This window comes from Macaca fascicularis, chromosome 5 (genome assembly GCF_037993035.2).
Source record: "Macaca fascicularis isolate 582-1 chromosome 5, T2T-MFA8v1.1".
Lineage (NCBI taxonomy): Eukaryota > Metazoa > Chordata > Mammalia > Primates > Cercopithecidae > Macaca > Macaca fascicularis.
Window position 1 is genome coordinate 94769511 of NC_088379.1, and position 14576 is coordinate 94784086.

Sequence of the window (14576 nt, forward strand, 5' to 3'; positions counted from 1 at the left end):
GTAGCTGGGATCACAGGCACACACCACCATGCCCAGCTAACTTTTGTATTTTTAGTAGAGACGGGGTTTTGCCATGTTGACCTGGCTGGTCTTGAACTCCTGACCTCAGGTGATCCGCCCACCTTGGCCTCCCAAAGTGCTGGGATTGCAGGCGTGAGCCACTGCGCCCAGCCTCCATGCGTATTTTCAATCTGATACCCAGCCAACGTAATTTTTAGTGTCAAGGATTCAAGGTCAAATTGTGTTAGGTTTTAAGAACCAGGTCAGAATTTTTGATCCCTAATCGAGCACTTCCTTTCAGAAGAAATGAGATAAATTCGAACAATATCAATTAACTGGTTGGAATTGTGATAAGCTAACAAATCTTGTCCAGAGTTGACACTTGCCAGCTAATGATTCTAACATTGTTACCTAGTCCACACAGTATCACCTGTTACTGATAATACTAATTTTTTATTTGAGTCCATCTTAAGGAACTCAAGACATGAGGCAATTTAAGTGCCCTGGAACCCCACCCATGGGTTCATTGCTCATATCCTATTATCTCACCAACATCATCTGCAATTTTTCTCCATTTAAATCTTTGACTTCTCTTCGGTGTTGGTAATCATAGTGCATAGTTTTGCTGAGCTCAAGAGAAGAATGCCTGTGATCATATTCACTTCGAGTGATTATACGTGCTTGAAATCTAGGGATCCATTTCCAAAAAATGTAGGGTTTTTATTGGTTTGTGCAAATCAACACATTGATACATGTCCAAAAGGAGACTCCAAAACATAATTGGTTTTCATCACTGTTTACCATTTCCAGATATAAAATTAGGTGCTTAAAGAACAGCATTAATTCTCTGTAGCTACTCAGTTACCAGTCTGTGCTTCAGAGGCTGGACTTTTCGAAGCACAAAATCTGCTACCAGGGAGTAACACCATTAAATGGGGGGCATCTGATCCAATAATAATATTTGCAAAACAGAGCAGTCATGGAAATATGTAGCTTTCAATTAGTGGTTTTAATTTGTGATTTATTTGAATATACTAGTATAAATAAAATGTATTATGTGTGCATATATATGTGGATAAGCTATTTACATTTTTATGTGTAGAAAATGAAAATATATATTGATTAGCCCTTTTGAGGCTTTTGAACAACTGTTTCATCTTCCTTCTTTCCTGCAACTGCTTTGAGGATTTAGATAATTCATACAAGGTATGTACACAATCACACCCATAGTATGTACATCCTAGTCACACACTTAACACAGAGAGGATGTGTGAGGAATGTAAATTATCCCAGTGGTCAAAGAACTGACCTTACCTGTGACTAATGGCATGGTTAATTAGCCCTGGCATATTTAATAATATGCCAATGTACTGATTACTATATTCAGCCTTTGTGATAATTATGTTACCTACTCAAGGAGACAATTAAAAAAAAAAAAACAGATCAAACAGCCCTTTCTGACCTTCAAAAATAAAAGGACAAATTCTGTTACTGAATACATGTGCACACTTTTGTTGGCTTTATTCACGTATTTACATGTGCCTGCCTGAATACAGAAATTGGCCTTTAAATGGGATATGACAAGTTACTTTTTTCTACACATAAAAATAGAAAACTGATCACTCAGACTGTAAAACTCACAGAATGTATTGACATACCACGACCAGCTACAGTATTATGCACGACATATTGTTCACACATTAGTAAAGCAGAGATACACACATTTAGAAATTTAGTAATTGCTAGTATATATTTTTCTTGTTTTCAGGCTGTGTTGACCTTTTTCAACCTTAATAAAAGGAATCTCCAGGGGCCCTTAAAACAAGAATTAGTCTCCCCTCTCCTCTAGGGATTGGGGAGTATGACTATAATACTGCAATCTCCGGATATACCAGCATCATTTTAAGACATGATGGAAAACATTAGGAAAAATAAGTTACTTAAAGATGTGATCTAAAACAAATGTTAAGGAATCTAAACTAAAATCATTAACGATGCCATTAACATGAGTAAGCCCTTTCTACTCATTTTATATAGTTTGCTCTACACACAGCCTTTACATGTTATTAAAAGTAATGATATGAATCAGAAAAGAATTGTTTAACTGTTCAAGAGTTTTTCTAAAGAAAGACAATTTTTAAAGCAACAAAGAACAATACTAGCAGCGATGTCAAAAAGCAAGCTATAATTTTCGCCCCAGAAATAAATGAACGACATCTCCATAGTTAAGAGATAAAGTTGTTAGCATTTCTCTCCCATTTAATTCTTTCTAACATCATTAAATCACTGGGGTATCTCATTATAATTATTACCATGCAGGTTGATCATCAGTATCTTTTTCTAAAGTGTAAAATTTTTTATTCCTACTATTTTGCAGCCAATTAATTTTGAGCTTGAATCCAGAAAGATACTTGATGAAGAGTTAGCATTTAGAAGTGCCCATCTGGAGCATCATTTTCTGTAAGGCATCATTTGAAGCCTCTTTGGATACAAGTACTCATGTTTTAGTGATTTTACATCTGGGAGCCCATTTTTTCACAGCTAAAGCTGGTAATCCCCTGGGCAGAGTTAATTGAATTGCTTTCTACATGCTAGTGTCCAGAAAGAGTAATTACCATAAGTTTAAAGTCTCCATTTCAACAAAACTTCTGGTTGCAGCTGTCTTGAGTTTTAAGCCAGCAAGACTTTGAGTGGCTCCTCTTCACTCTGGGCTCGCATAAAAACATAGATGCCAACTGTATCCTTACTAATGATCATTAGTGCTGTACCTCTTTATGAAGCTTCTAAACAAGTTTTTCCAGGAAGAAAGCAGAAACTATGCCTTTGCTTATTTTATCCTGTGGGTTACAGTCAGTCTTCATAAAGCAAACCATCATTATATAATGGTGTGCCCCTAATAGATGCATTTGCTGGTATAACTGCCTCTTTTTGGCACATTATTGCTTGACTTTAATTTCATATTCAACAGTCTTTATTCTCATTATTAGTATCTGAGATATTTGTGTCTTTAAAAAAAACTTGTAAATAACATCTTGTTGCACCATTCTGGCCACTACAAGTCATTTCACCAAGGTCCATGGTTATTTGAATGATGTTTATAATTATCATCACTTTTACTTGCCTAACAGCCAAACGTAATGTTTCAGGATTGTTTGTTGCTGCTTTCTACACATATATACAGATGTACTGGATTTACTTTGAGAGAGGTTATTTAGTTGTGGCAAGTGAGTAGTTTAGCTGGTGACTGTTCACAGTTAAAAGTAGCTGTAATGACCTCTGGCAGATGTCACTGATCACTTGGGAGACAGAATTTTTCCACTTCAATCCATCTTCATTTATGTCCTTGGACATTGCAAACCCAGCTTATTTGATTTCTGCAGCCAAGGAGAATTGTTTTCTTTCCAAGAGTAGGATAAAGTTCATGGAAATCTGTTTCAGTATTTACAAGACTATTTTTTCCCATTTGCAAAAATGTCTCAAGTTTTGTAGACATCCTTAAGCCCATGTATCTGGACAGATGACATTTGCAATTGCTCAGCCAGTTGAAGAATTTCATTAAGAAGGATATTGTTACAAGGATGGACAGGAGATTCAGCATATCCCCTGTTATTTGCCAGGTGGCAGCAGCTGACCCGAATTTGGAGAGAATCAACCAAAAAGGGCCACGCACAACATCAAGAAGCATTGCTAACAGAAAACAAAATGCTCAGATACATATGTAAAATAACAAACACTGAAGAGGATGTTTGACTTCTGATTTCACCATGTAGACAAAAACAGTGTGGGAATAAGGTAGTCGACTCACTTATCCAAGATACTGCTGAGTTCACTGTTCTATCACAAAGGGAAATTCACAGGCCTCATTTCTCAAACACCACTTAGAACAAAGCAGGAGAGAGTAAACAGCATCATCTCCATGGCAGCATTACAGATAATTAGTAAATCAGGCAGGGAGAGGGCTACACAAGGCTACAAGTGCCCAGTTTTCAATAAAAACACATATACATATATGCAAACCTTATCCTAATGTATTGTTTTTCTTTATACTGATTCATAAAAGTAGACAAGGGATGTGGTGAATTATGTGTTACTAGGAGTAGACAAAATTTTAAACACTTGGCACAATATGTAGGAGGAAGAGAAGACACACATTTCTCACATTTTGGCAGCAAAACAGTAACAAAGTGGATGCAGAAAAGGCCAAACAATTTATATTAACAGCACACTTGCACATATCCTCTGTAAACACATTTTAAAGTAACATCTTACTCTGTTCTTGGTATGCTATATATAGGGATTCCCAGAATGACAGGCATTCCCAGAAATGAGAGGAAAAACATTAGTATAAGCTAGGAACAGTGAAACCTCAATATGCTATAATACAAACAAACGCTATTTTCCTCTTCTGCTTTCTACTTTAAGACAGTAAGCTCCTATTATGAATTTGGTTCTGAAATCCAGCCTCTAAGGTATATGTTACACATGCATATTTAGTTCAATTTATTTCAATTTTTATGTTTAACTGTATAACACGGTGAACACTGGTAATCAAAACAGTATCAGAGAATTCTCAAGATTAAAAAAATCATCAAAGATCAAATTACATTCAATATAGATGAACTTATCAAGGCAGGAAACATACTAACACATTTTATAAATATTTCATTTCAGACGTGAACAAAAAGGTTTCTGGTTAACCTTGACTTATCAATCTGTTCAACTTTTGCCAGTGACCCAAAGCACAAAGGTTAATCAATATTTTACTCTATGTAAAGTAGTTGGTCTGTGGCATTCGAAATCAATCATCCAGAAATACATAATTAGAAAAGCATTCAAGATAAACAAATGACAGCTAAAGCTGCCACATTTTTCTCATGGTCATAAAAATAGAACAATCAATCTTTAAATTAAAAATTTTAGTATTCACTTGTTAAGTGGCAGAGCATCTTAATATTTTAAATGTTGAATTGTCTTCCAGACATGGAGTTCTAACTCATCTTTTTACTACTGGTTTAAGGAATATTTTCTATTTCTTGATTCAATAAAATATTTTCTCCATATATTTCACAACAGAATGCATGAAAAAGAACCAAATCATATCTAAGAGAAATGAAGGGTAAAACCAGACAACTTTCAACCCAATGTGTGTCATGCAGGTAAAGTAAGGAAAAAACTGAGCAAGTTCAAAGAGTCTGCCATGAAAACTGTTTTGCAACCTCATCTGTTGAATGAACCTTAGGTTTTACAAATAAGGTATACTAAATGCCTAATGCTATGTCCTAGATTGAAGTGAAGGAAAATTCTCAAATAAGGTTTTATTGTGAGAGTAACTTAGGGGAGGTATCACAATATAAAAATGCTGCTGTCTTGAGTAGGTCCCTATCTTATTTATCCATCTGAATATATATTTCTGTTATTGTCCTTAAAAGCTGTTAGTTCCATAGGACTTAATGAGCAACAAAACAAACAATATTTTTGTAATATTTTGTGACAATCTCTTGAGTGTTGTACAAGTGAATAATTTGGTTCCAGCACCGAAGAAAACCAGTTAAACTTAGCACATTAAACAAATTTTCTTAAAGTTTTGAGAGGCATAACCACAATAGCAAAGCTAGCAATTTTAATGTATTTAATGTGAGACAAATGCCTACAACTCTCTCAGGCCTCTGCTTCATTTAACTGTTTACAAATCATGTGGTTACTCTAAAGTCATGAAAATAAATATTATTACCAGATGCGAAATTCCTTATTCTCGCCTATTTTAATGCAGGGACAGCCTGTTCTAGCCACTTCACAGCAGAGGATTACCTGGGGCTACCCATCTGGAGGAGGCACTGCTGACAGCTGCTACTGTGTACACAGGCTGTACTCTGTGTATACACAGCATGTATGCCCATGTGGGAGGGAGAAGCCAGCTAGCGAGAACTAGCAGAGAGATTATGTCCTGGCAGAGGCATCTGAGACAGAAGTGACACGAACACAACTACAAATGGGTATTTAAGGCCCAAAGAGAGAGTTTTAGGCTGAATCTCTAATCATTAATAGTAATTTGCTTGGTAATTTGATGGAAATTTCGCATTACATAGTATTGTTAATAGACACCAATGGGTAAGAAACTGAAAAATGTGCCTTATTAAAAAATTCCTTCTAATTTCCAAATATAACAACTGTAACAGCTCTCAGGCTCTGAGGAATACTGGTCCACGTATGCAAGCTTTGTCTACAGTTAAACTGCTTCAGAATAAATCAAAGGCTTTTTAGGTTGTGCCGAGTGTAGGTTGTGCTGTTAAAGTTCAGGAATGATTTTTTTCCTGCATATGTTCAGAACGTGCAAAACAGAATTAAAGTGAAAAAAGCCAGAACAGATACTGTGAATTGACTGTACCCACGGGACACATGAGTCTCTAGAGAGAATACCTATGGTTAGATACTCTTTTCTAGCTCATTCCGGGGAGTGAGTTCAAAGAGGGCAACCGGTGCCCCTCCAGCATCTAAGTCTGGTTTTCTAAATGCAAAATGGAGACCAGCACTCCCCCAACAATGTCTGCAGAAGGGAAGCCTTCCCAGGGCCGTTGTTCATTTTTCCTTTCCACACTACCCCAGTTCTCAAGCCAATGTTGCTCATCCAGGCCAGTGCCTTGGAGGACACACACGTGTCTTGGGACACGCATCTCTTTTGGAGACACGGCAGGGCCAAGGTCCCAGGAAGTATAATCCACCCAAATCACAAGCCATGTTTTCGTAAAGGCCTCTTCTTTCATTGGGTTTGAAGGATATTATGGGTATTTCTCTTAAAATCAGTAAGTTTGCAGAAGTTACCCTTTTACTCCAGAGTATACACTTAAGCAATTAGATGATAGTAGTCTATGTACAAAAATTGTAAAGAAGCTCACATTCTAATTTGGTGTTGATCACATTTGTTACTGGAAGTTACTGAACCCAATTTAAAAAAAATCACAAATTGCATCCTGTTTACAGGAGTCTAAATTAAATATTGTTTTTGTTACTTATGAGGCTTTTATCATCACAGAAAAAGCAGTGTTTGGTAATCTGCTATTTATAGTTCCTTACCAGAACCTTAGCATTCTCAGTAGAATGGAGAACACCTGCACAATATCAATTTAGTATTATCCCTAATTTGATGACGCTTTTTAAGAATTCAGTCCCATGTACTTCCTCTAGGGTAAGAAAATATGAATATGTCTGGTCAGAATCACAGAGAGGCGCCTTGCCCCTTCAGTGCAAGAAAATGTGTCTATATAAATCCATGTTTAATGTAGGCAGTTTTCATAGTCAAAAGCTTAGCTAATGTTCCTAATATAACTTTCTTATATTTATTAACAGCTATAAGAAGGTTTATAAAAAGAGTTGTCTGCAGATGTTTACAAACATCAATTCAGATTTCATATTTTACACATTTAACTGCTTTTATTTAATGTTGTCTGGCCTAGGAATGAGTCAAATTTGTTCTCATTTTTTTTTTCATTCTGGTTCTTATCACCTATTTAAAATTTGTGTGATTACAGCACTCTTACTGCAATAGGACTAGAAATTATAACAATGTTTTTGCCAATAGTGTTTTTGCTACTTTCAATATGAAGCAGGGATTTTAATGGGAATACTATTGTGTGCTAAATTGAGGCAGTAATACAAAATAATACATGTATAATGATATAATAATAATGCTATTTCTACGAACAACATCATATTTTTAAAAACCCAGTGAGTATTATTTTCAATTTATTAAGGTTGCAAACCTTCAGCGAAGCTTGTTTCTCTTCTCTTGTTCCTTCTTTCAAACTGAAATGACATTTTTGTTTATAGAGCTCCAGGTCAAAGGATCTAACAATTTTTAATAGCAATTTCCTATAGCGAATACTTGCTTTTTCTTCCTAGTCTTGCAGCAAAAAACTAAGCAAGCTTTGACATAGAGGGACACATGTGAATACCGTAAATTTATACACAAACTCCCATAAATACTCCCTTTCAATCTAACACAGAAGAAGGGGCAGGGCGGACGCAGCAGTTGGGGCGTCGGAAGTTCTGCAGCATGGACTGGAAGACACTGTGCTGCCTTCCTTTGAGCTTCTTATTTGAAGAAGAATCTGAGGAAATGGATCTCCGGGTCTGGCTATTTTGAGTTTTGACTAATTTCTCATGTTCCCTGATTTGTCTTTGTAAATGGTTCTGGATCGCAATTCCCAGGGACTCTGCGTCCAAGGACGCACCATACACTTCCCAGGTCATTCCCTGCTCATCCCACACGACGTCCCTGACACGCTTGGACTGTTTCAGCTGGAGCTTGGAGTCTGCACCGAGCTGCTTTTTCTTATCTCCTGGAGCGAGTCCTACCTGAGCAGCAGCTGCTGTCACATTTAACTTTTGCTCCTTGAGGAACTCGCTGACTCGGCTGGGCCTGCGTGGGCTGGCTTTGACCGAGCGAGATGGGGTCTTCTTGCCGGAACCTGGGCTGGAGTCACCCATGGGATCAGATGGCAGGCTCAGGCTGGTGGCTGTCTTGGTCTGTCTGCTTTCTTCTAAGGTGCTCTCCTGGTTCTTCCTAATTGGGGAGGGTGTAGGATTAGCAGCTGATTCTGTGCCTCCACTTTCTTGAGATTTAGGATTGAGCAGTAGGGTTTTGGTATCGGAGGTATCAGTGCCAGCAGACTCTTTTTCTTTTACTGCCTGAGGAGATGCAGGCTTCTTTTCCCTTGCATCTCCTTTATTAGTGGGATCCAAGCTCCCAGAATGGTCAGCTTTGCTGATAGAGCCACAAGAGTCAGATAGTTTGCAACCTGGGTCTGTTTTGTGGCCGTTTGTGGTTTTCTCTGCAAACTCAGATGGCCTGGTTTCAGATTTCCCCAATCCATAACTTGTTTCAGCTTGACTGCATGCACTGATAGAAATCTGGTCAATGGCGGTAGCTTTCAGGGAGCTAGAATTAGGACCTGCGAGCTTTTTAGCAGTTGATTCTTCCCCTGCTGGAGTCATTCCTGCTAACCTCCCATCTTCTTTACACAGATGCTGGGCATTACTGGAGGCCAAATTGATTGACGAGGTTTTAAGGACCCCACCTGGTAGGCTCACTAGTTTATTTTCCCTTTGGAAAGTGGTGGGCACAGCTGCAGCTGCCTGAATGTGCACCTGTGGCATGATGCCAGGGCACTGGCTGGACTCCTGGGGGTCTAGCGTGCCGTCAGAGAGCTCCAGTGTGTGGCTCCCACTGCTGTGGCAAATGACACGCAGCTGCTCTTGTTCGAAATGCTCAGGAGCAGGGCTTTCCTTCAGAAATGCAGTGAGGATACTGGGACTGGTGGAGACGGATCTGCTCTCCACACTCGCCACTGCCTGCACCTCCGCATCTTGCCAAGCCCTGCTGGGAACTTCCTTGATTTCACCTTCAGCTTGGCTGGTCATCGTACTGGCTTCTTTGAACCTTGACATCGGATGCTGTGCTGGTAGCAGCACCTTCTCTGGACCTGGGGGACATGCCGAAGGTTCGCTAGTGAGGGGGGCTGGTTGAGGTGTCACAGAAGTTGTGCCTTGGGGGCCCGAGGCAGTGACAAAGGGCTGCTTGTTCTCTGAACATCCAGATTCTCTAGTTAGAGGTTTACAGGACCTCATTTCAGAGTCACAGATGGCTCCCTGCCTTTCCCCTTCAGGTCCACCTACAGGAGAGGATGAGTGACTGACCACCCTGGCTGCTGTCACTGGAGTCTGCACTGTTCCCTGGATTGTTTCTGGGGAAGGAAACTCACAGGACACCTGATCTTTGCTGCTACTGAGGATGTCTCCCACAGGACAACTTGGTTTCTCAGGTTGCTCTCTATTTGAGGTTCTCTGTGATCTCATCAGGGAATCTTTAGGTGCGGATGAGGTGATGGCATTGGGCTGATCACCTGGGATGGACTGGCGGGTGTACTGATTGGCAGGCATTGTCAATGGTGTGTGTATAAGATCCCTTCCTGCTACAGAACTCGGGGCTGGCGCTGCGGGCTGGCTGCTCCCTGGCAGCTGGGAATTGCTGGGAGAGTTGAATGTGGCGGGTGCTTTCTCCACTTCATTGAAGACACCAGGAGAAGACATACCTGGCTGGGTGGTCTCATGCTCACAAGCCTGCATCAGGGCTTCGGCAGCTGCCCTGGGGCTGAGGTCTGGCTCTGCAGGGGCACCTGAAAAGCCATTGGTATTCTTACACAGGTGAGCTGGTCGATGCTGAGGTGAGGCAGCCTGTGGCTCTCCTAGATCCTCTTCTTTTCCGGAAGCTGCGATCAGGGAAGTTTTAGCTGATCTGAGAGGGTCAGGTACAGTCCCCATGGAATTTCTCTTCAGGAGCACTCCAGAGCTCTCTCCTGGGTAGTGTTCCCACTGGTAGGGGAGGGGGAGTGCAGTCAGAGCTCAGAGTGATGACACAGTCAAGGATGATTCCTCTGAAGAACCAGTCTGTGAATCAAGGAAACAGCATCATTAATACACTACGTCGCTTAAGGATTGAAAAATAAACCAAACTGTCATTTTTATAAGAGCACATTAAAAACTTTTCTTCCTATATCTGTTGATATAAAAATAGGCCTTGTGGGGAGGGAGAAGAAAAAAATAAATAAAAATAGACGAGAAAAAGATTTTGAAAAAAATTATAATTACAAAAATGTTATTCGGATATATTAGTTTCTGCTTGCATCCCGCGAATGTCTAGCAAATAGGTTTTTCTTGTATCTACCAAAGTTTGCTAACTACCTCAAAAGTTACTGGTGTAATCTGATTTAGCAGATATCAGAAAATCCTGTAAAGCCACTCTAATTAAATCGTTAAGTAAGTATTGAAATAGGCATAAACAGATATGTGAAATAGGAAATCTAGGGACAGATCCAAATACAAATGGGGACTTAATCTATGACAAAAGAGGCATTACAATTTGGTGGTGAAAGGCTGAGCTATTTCATAGAAGGAGCTGGCAAACTGTTTATTCATCTGGAAGAAAAGAAAAGTAGATCTTTATATTATACCAATTCCAAAAATAAATCCTAGGTGGATGCAGTGGATTAAAGGTTAAAATATAAAATAAATAAATAAACTCATATAAGAAAACCTAGGAATCATAAATGTAAACTAGAGACAGGTGAGCTAGGCTTTTTCTGAGAAGGTAGACACACTGTAGGAGAAAACATAAACATAGGTGACTAAATAATATTCAAAACCTGAATTTTATGGCATGACAAAAGATGCCATAAAAAATACAAGATGTTTGGGGGAAATAAAAAGTGTATAGCCCTAGAGGGCAGGCAAAAATACCTATAATATAGCAGGAGCTCTTTAACATTTACAAGGAGACCAAATAATCCATTGAAAAAATGGATAACAAATATAAGAACATAGTTTACAAGATACGAAATTTAAATAACCATCAAGCTTATGAAAAGACGATCAAATTCATCTGTAGTCAAATAATGCGAATAAAGTAACAATGCAATTTTACTTCACATAAGTTGCATCAGCAAAAACTTTAAAAAAAATAGACTTTTAATAGTAAGCCCTAGGGAGACCTAGCAAAAGGAAGTGTTTTTATTAATTGTAGGTGCAAATAAATATGTATTGTTACAGCTTTCTTATGGAGGCAGTTTAACTTTTAAAACTAAAAATACACATTTCCTTGACTCAATGACACCAACTCTATCAACAGAAATAAAAACACCAACATATATGAATATGGGGACGTTTCCTGAAGTACTATTTATAGAATAAAAACAGACTGGTCTTTATAAATAGGGAGAATGATAGGATAAGTCATGACATATTTCTACTACAGAGTATTAGGCAACCAGTAAAGTAAATATTCAGCTATAACTTTTCACATGGAAGAGATTTCCTCAAGGTATGACTGAATGAGAAAAACAAGGTCCAGAAAACGGCATATACATTCTCATTTTTGTAAAACAATGACCTAAACACTGCATATGTGTGCACACAAACAGGCACACATGTGTTTGTGTATGATAACATAAATTCTAAAAACATTTGGAATGAGACATACTAGGTTTTATTAAATAGAGGGGGAGTGATAAGCTGGGGACAGAGAGGGGAGATGAAAGTACCCAAAGGTGGAGAAATGATGAATTTAAAAAATCTGAAATGATTTAGGGCATATGATTATGTAAAATTATATGTGTGTGTTTATGTATAAAGTTTTTTTCTTTTTTTGAGACAGAGTCTTGCTCTGTCACCTAGGCTGGAGTTCAGGGATGCAGTCATGGCTCACTGCAGCCTCGACCTCCCAGGCTCAAGCTATCTTCCCACCTCGGCCTCCCAAGTAGCTGGGACTACAGGTGAATGCCACAATGCTCAACTAATTTTTAATTTTTTTGTAGAGACAGGGTCTCTCCATGTTGCCCAGGGTAGTCTTCAACTCCCGGACTCAAGTGATCCTCCTGCCTCAGCCTCTGAAAGTGCTAGGATTATAGGTGTAAGCCCATGGACCTGGCCTATAAGCATTTTTTAGAAAGGTAACTATACACTAGGTCATGTGGATAAAGCAATGGCTCAGAAATTAGTGGATGACTCAGTTTTAATATTTATCATTAATAAGTCATGTTACCTTAGGCTAATCACTTAATCTTTCTGAACCCCAAATTGACTCACTGGCAAAATGAATTAAATGATTTCTGAGGATCGTTCCAGCTCCAAAATTCACGGATTCTACTTCTTTGCACATGATGAATAATATATCAAACTGTATGATCTTCACTCAGGCTACGAAGTGTCAAAATAAGGCAAAATCAAATCCGGCTGGGCCCAGATTTTGAAAATACACAATTTTATCTTTTAGCTCAATGTAATCCAGCAGACCTATTATCACATAAGATCTAACAATAAATAGAATGTATTTTCTCCTCTACACAAGTTCTTCCTTCTAACTTCATTCTTTATATGAATAGGTTGAATATTTTCCCATCCCTGGTCTTACCTGCTTTCTGCTCAAACCATTTCTCTAGGTTTCTCTTCTATTTCTTCCTTACCCCAGTATTCTGTTGCAAAATCATTTGCCCTGCCTCAGCCAGTCTTTCACTCTCTTTTGCATTTGCGTTTTTTATACTTTTCCTCCCACTGTCTGCCCTCCTCATCCTCAAAAAACCTACCCATTCTTCAAGGCCCCACTTAAATCCCATTTTTTTTCTGAAGCCCTCTAAAGACTTCAAGTTATGAAGTCTCTCTTTTCTTAAAAAAGAACTCCTCCAGGTTAGTTGGTCATCTGTGTCCTTTGCATTGTTCTTTTTATGCACTGTTTTTTCTCCATTATTACTTACATAAATGCCTCATTTTTCCAAAAACACTGCAAGCCCCAGAAGGAAAAGAAAGAAGTCTTTTGATTCTTTTCTGTTGACTCTACAGAACAGAGTGCAGGGTCTTGTGTATAAAAAGTTGTTAATTGATCCTGTTACCCTCCAAAATGGCCATTATTGCAGCTCTGCCAAATGTCAAACTTACAGGAAAATTTGATCCATGGCATGAAATGTTAATAAAAACACAATGTAAAAGAGTGCTTTTGGAAGTGAGAAAATGGTGTTATCTTACTTATTAAACTTTATGTATCTGTAATCCAGGTTTAGATAAGTAAAACCAAGAACACTGAACACCTGCTATGAAAAGTTGGAAGGTCTCATAAAGCCAGGGACACAGAATATCTCCTGTGTTGTAAGGCTGGTGTCAAGGAAGCTTGTTCGCCAAAGAGGACTATAAAACATGAGCAGCTCAAAGTTCAGCAACTGAAAGTTAAAAGATTTAGATGAAGATGACTTCACAAAACTCTCAGAAGTCCATTGTGTTCACTTCCATTTCCAACACACAGCTAACTGTTAGTTTAACTTTGAAAGTGTTTTATTTCATTTGCTTTGCTAATAGAGGTTTAATTGTCCATCAGTTGAAGATCAAGAAGAAAAGCCCAAATTGCTTGGCTAACACCTGGCACTCGAAATCTCTGTATTTATGCATAGATAACAAATCAATACTACTCTCCAATCTGTCTGCTAATGGAATTGTCACAGCATCTCCCCGAGCCCAGAAGAGACTCCCCCAAGCTCTGAACCAACCCTCCTTCCCTCCCTCATTGAATGGCAGAAATCTATGGGCTCCAGTAGGTCAGACAAGACAAATCGGACATTTAAAAAGTATAACTACTTGTTGGTTTAGAGTGGGGAGTATGTGTCTTTATCATCAACCAGAGTCCATTATGGTAAGATTTAATAACTTGGACTAAAAATAAGATGCAAACAGATGGCTCCCAGACTGAATGAGTCCCTTCTACAGAAGGGTGTGTTGCATCAGTGTGTGTGTGTGTGTGTGTGTGTGGAGTGTGTGTGCTGCATGGTTTTCTCTTCCTCCTTCCTTTCCCCTTCCCCTTCCCTTTCTTTTTCCTTCTTTCTCTTTTTTTAAACTTCTTTTTAAGTTCAGGGGTAAATGTGTAGGTCTGTTATACGGGTAAACACATGTCACAGGGGTTTGCTGCACAGATTACTTCATCACCCAGATATTAAGCCTAGTACTCATTAGTTAGTTTTTTCTGATCCTCTCCCTCCTCCCAC

General features: G+C 38.8%; 1 protein-coding gene across 2 annotated transcripts in view; it reads right to left on the reverse strand.

Annotated features, from left to right (window-relative positions):
* Window positions 1-7793: 7793 nt before the first annotated feature.
* Window positions 7794-14576, reverse strand: part of GPRIN3 (GPRIN family member 3) — a 61452-nt gene continuing 54669 nt past the window's right edge. For both annotated transcript variants that reach the window (XM_005555415.5, XM_015450648.4), the window contains exon 2: window positions 7794-10443. In XM_005555415.5, coding sequence (XP_005555472.3) covers window positions 7987-10317 — 2331 coding nt within the window. In that variant the 5' untranslated portion in view covers window positions 10318-10443 and the 3' untranslated portion in view covers window positions 7794-7986. The remainder of the gene's footprint in view (window positions 10444-14576) is intronic.